At 40.7% G+C, this 4,812-nt stretch overlaps 1 protein-coding gene across 1 annotated transcript; it reads right to left on the bottom strand.

Moving 5' to 3' along the window:
• Nucleotides 1–1,147: 1,147 nt before the first annotated feature.
• On the bottom strand, nt 1,148–4,470 carry LOC142357893 (uncharacterized). The gene is made up of 2 exons (XM_075409388.1): nt 4,254–4,470; nt 1,148–3,808 (listed from the first exon to the last, which is right to left on the bottom strand). Exons 1-2 carry the CDS (start codon nt 4,456–4,458, stop codon nt 1,296–1,298), a joined length of 2,718 nt encoding a protein of 905 aa, XP_075265503.1. The 5' UTR covers nt 4,459–4,470; the 3' UTR covers nt 1,148–1,295.
• Nucleotides 4,471–4,812: the final 342 nt, after the last annotated feature.

Here is a 4,812-nt window from a genome sequence, read left to right as displayed (position 1 = left end):
AACTTCTCGGCACTGCTGCTCTGAGTGATTTTACCTTAGCTTTACTCTGAGCTTTCATTATTACATGAGTTAAAACATAACCGACTAACGTCGGGCGAATTGCTCTCAAACGACCGAAGAGCTGTTGGCTTCGTCAGTAGCTAGCTATGGTTTAGTGAGGCTAGCCTTTGCCTAATTGAAGGGATGTGAAGTGAGCGAAGCGGGGGGGGGGGGGGAGGTGCGCCTGGGAAGGTGGGGCAACAGTGGGGGTGGGGCAACGGTGGTAGGGGTTTTTGGCTGCATGGGACCCCTACGCCTTGAACGATGGGCAGGGGTGGGGATTGGGGGTAAAGTGAGAGGGGGCTGATGTGGGTGGTGGGGGTCAATCTCTAGAAACCAACCTTCACACCATAAGTATAGGTCTTCAACTCATTTTCTGTGAAACAGTTACTTGGAGACTATTGAGCTGAAAGGCTCTAAGAGAACTCAATGTCCGCTGGGCGCTACCCTTTTATCCCGTTTTTGAGGACGAAAAATCTAATGGGTCAGCCGAAATATCGGTCATGAGAAAAATTGCGTTAAACAAAGACCGACTGGACTAATGTAATTGCTACAAATTTCGTTTGAGAGCTATTAATGAAGAAGATGGAAGTAATTTCCTCTTACTCGTGCCGATTTTCATAAAAATTGTTTTAGCAATGATCAAAAATTGTATTTTTGCTCTTTAACTTCAAAATGCATCACTGCATTTTCGATGGTCGACTACAACCAGGAGACAACATTTTAAAGTAATTGTTGAAAATTCCTTCCGGCTTTGCCAAAGCATCTCTAAAAGGTGAGATTTTTTTGAAAAAAAACATTACTGGCTCCCAGCCAAAGTATGATGAACTTTCTATTGTATAGCAATAGACCATGGTGAAAACGAATCACTTTTCGAAAGAGGTTCCACATTTCGAATTTATGGTTTCTATTGTCCCAATTTACTGAGCAAAAGCACAGACGCTGCGAAGATTTTCATAACTTAAAGAATTCGCCTATGAAGAAGTTTTGAAAGAAATTGGGAAAATTATTTACAAAATTTTGCAAATTTGACCAAAACTGTTCAAGAAACGAAAGCATTTTATGGTAGAAAGTTTATTTCAGAACGTTAGACGGAAAACTCCAGAAAGCTGATTTTAAATTCCTTCAAGAAATTGGGATAAACATTTGTAACAAAAATTTTAAAACTATCAAAGTTTATCAAAACTATTTTAAAAAAATAACATCATTGGACAGATTGTATGTTCAATTATTGTAGCTTCGCGCGTGTATTGCATTTATTTTCTTTTACCGATAAAATCTAGGAATCGGCTTTTAACTTTCCCATAGTTAATTTCAGTTTCCCCGGGTAGAGACACTTTCACCTCGTGCCATTTCGTGTCTATAAAAGTTTTCTCTAACTTTTTTCGATTTGAATCTTCCGAATTCTGAGCCTGAACTTGTTTCACTACAGTAGCCCAGCGTGAATAGTTTTTGTTTGTAAATAATTTGTTTGTTTTTGAGTCGTTGTTGGCATTGGTTGTTTCTGTTGGTGAATTTTTAATGTTCGTGTTGTTTTCTTTTGGTGGTGGCGCAGTTTTGGACGCCGAACTATTTCTTGAGGCTGAAACTAGTTGGTTATTTCTAGTTGCATGCGTCTTAATTTGAGCTTTTGGTGGTGTTTTCGGAGCTATTTTGGCAGTTTTTGATTGGTTAAGAGGTGTTTTTGCAGATAGTTGTCTCCCGCTGCTAACTCGCGAGTCATTTCTAGTAGCGGTACTCGATTTTGTCCGATCTGTCCACGCAGTTTTGCTGGCTTCTTTTTTACTGATTTCAGAAACTTTAAAACCATTGTGAGGTGAGCTTTGGTCATCATTTATCAATATCGAACAATCAACACTTTCATCGTGTTCTGTGGCACTTAATGTCCTCGGCGAAGTTTGGGCAATATCTGATGCGTTTGTTTTGCTATCGCTTTCGTCTTTTTGTTTTAGGTTTCGTTTTCTTTTGCTCAAACAGCGCTTTACTTTATATATTACTAAACCGATAGTTATAATTGAGAGCGTAGACGATACCGTTGCAATTATTATTAACCAGATTGGAATCGACGAATTTTTACTATTTTTGTCAAAATCGTGAGAAAATGTGCTAATATTACTTGCTAAATTTTGATCGGATTGCATAAATTTAGTCGTGGAAGTTTCCAAATGAAGCGATTGCAGTGTAAGCTCTGCCTCTGGCGCAATCGATGACGTAATTTGAGATGCTGTTGCATCAACTAATTGCGTAGCTTCCGTTCGTGCTAACGTAGATGACATAATCGATGCAGTCTCAATCGATTGCGTCGTTTCCGGCGTTTGTGAGCGCGATGACGCAATCAAAGGTTTAGTCGTCTGAACTGATTGCGCAACTTCTCCGGTTGGTTTAATAGGTGACGTAATAGGCAGCACTGAAGTACTTCTGCTCTGCGTAACATCCGATGGTGACGTAATTGAATACAAACTTGGAAACAAAGAGTTCACCGATCGCATAACAATTGAAGTCGGTTCCAACAACGAAGTATTCGAGGAAAGAGTTGATTCCTCAGATTGCGTAATTTCCGGTGACGTCGAAACCGATGACGTAATTTGAGCAGTTGTTGTAAGAATTGCCGACTGCGAAGTGTCCAGTTGATTTGCAACAGATGACGTAATAGTGGGTAACAATTGTGTAACATTCTCGGAATTATCAGTCGTTGCGATTGGCTGTCGTACTGCAGAAGTTTGAGGAACGTGTGATGTCTTTTCTGACGTCACGACAGATGACGTAGAAGGAGTTGCTATAGCGGTTGAATGCTCAACGTTTGGTGTTGTTGTAGTTGTTGTTGTTTGTGGTGACGTCATCGGTAGCTTTATCCCGACAGTTGACTGAACGACACTAGGCGGTGTCGGGTCTTTTGATGACGTAATCGAACTCGTTGCCGCGAACATTGATTGCGTAACATCCGGTTGCGATGCAGTCGATGACATAATCGGAATAGTTGATGTAAATGCTGACGTAACAGCATCCGGTGAGGTTTTGATTCGTGAACTAATCGGAGAACTTAACATAGTTGCTGATTGCATAACATGTGGGGTCGATAAAAGTGACGATCCGTCAGTTCTAATGAAAGTCGATTTCATATCATCAGGAGTTGATGCGTATATTTTACTGGTCCCAGTAACGCTCGTTTGTATATTTGTGGATTTAGACATAGTCGGTGATATTCTAGATGTTGTTGATAGAACAGATTGCGCAACTTTTGCGTGTGATGCAACGGATGATGTAAGCAAAAGTGCTGACGCACTCGTAGATTGCGTAATTTCGGGAGTTGGTCCGATAGATGATGTAATCATCGATAATGCCACGTTCGTAGATTGCGTAACTTTGGAAGCGGCAACTGGAGGTGTCTGTGACCGAGTTTTTCCGACGGTCGAACTCGAAATATTCAATGTTGTCGCGGGTTCGGTTATCGGATGAGAATTTGTGGACTCTTTTGGTCGAGTTCTTTGGTGTTGAAAACTTGTAGGTGACGCCACAAGTGAAACTGCAACATCAACTGTCGTTTGTTTTTCAGTCACGTGATTTTCGAAAGCTGAAGTGAAGTCAGTAAGCTGTTGAAAAATGGTTGTGGTATCAATTCTGGTCGATATTGGAGTTCGAGGTGTAGATGGAACGTGGGCAGTTGTCGAGGGTTTTAATGTTGTCTTGAAGGTTTGAGAGGTCGTTTTTATTATTGTTGACGTTTCCATATCGTGAAAAGTTGGTTGCGGGGGAGCGGTCGGAACTGGTACTAAAAATACACTCCTAAGTGAACAATTATCTTAAGGTTTGGTCTCGACTGTTGCAAAATGAAAACAATTTTGCCCAATATATTTTCCCAATATTTACGCAATATTTCACAAATACAGCAGATAAATAGCAATGTTTTGTTTCAAGCTTTGTGTTATATTTCAACTTTCTACTTTGTATCTATCTACTCCCCCCAGCCCTTTTGCAATCGCCTCCCACGCTCACAGGTCATATAAGTTTTCCACTCCCCCGTGGCCCGCGAGGCATGGCCAGACGCGCTAAATGCGCAGCTCTTTAATAGTATAACAACAATAACATGTCCTTAGATTTGAAAACCGAATTTATTATAGTAAATTGGGGGTTTATTTCCCTTAATCTCGGAACAGAATAGAGTGAATTTTATCATTCAAACTTGAAAATTTGGCATGACTTATATAATATCTTACGTGTGGCTGTTATCAAAACTGAGGCGGACGTTTTCTTGTCTCTATTAGCACAGAACGAAACAGGCTTGACGGCATAAGTCCTAGTTGGTTGCAGACCATCGAATACGATTTGTTTACTGTCACTGATGTCTAACCCAGAAAGCTCAATTTCTTCTTCACTCACTTCGGCGTCATTTAGAAACAACTGGATATTGAATTTGTCCATGTTTCCGAAATCTGTAACTGTAATTGTGAATGTTATTGACGAACTTTTCACAGACAGTGACGAATAAGCGAACTTTGGGTTCGGGCCTGAAAAAAGATGGCTTGTTAAACTTTTCACGACCTGCTCTACTGTTTTATAGCACTATTGAAGGCCACTCAACGTGAAACCCCGGGTCGGATGTCCTCCCTAAAATCCTCCTATTTTGTTGTTAAGAGTGGGGGGAAATTTGTTTATGAGGGGTAAATTGATGTAAGAGTGTGGGGGTATTTTTTGAGGGGGTAAAATGATGTAAGAGATGGGAGAACTTTCGAGGAATTACCCCCCCCCCCCCTGACTAAAAATGCCATGTAAGAA

Source organism: Convolutriloba macropyga, unplaced genomic scaffold (assembly GCF_964194025.1).
Source record: "Convolutriloba macropyga unplaced genomic scaffold, txConMacr16.3 SCAFFOLD_926, whole genome shotgun sequence".
Lineage (NCBI taxonomy): Eukaryota > Metazoa > Xenacoelomorpha > Acoela > Convolutidae > Convolutriloba > Convolutriloba macropyga.
This window is presented reverse-complemented; position numbering and strand designations above follow the sequence as displayed.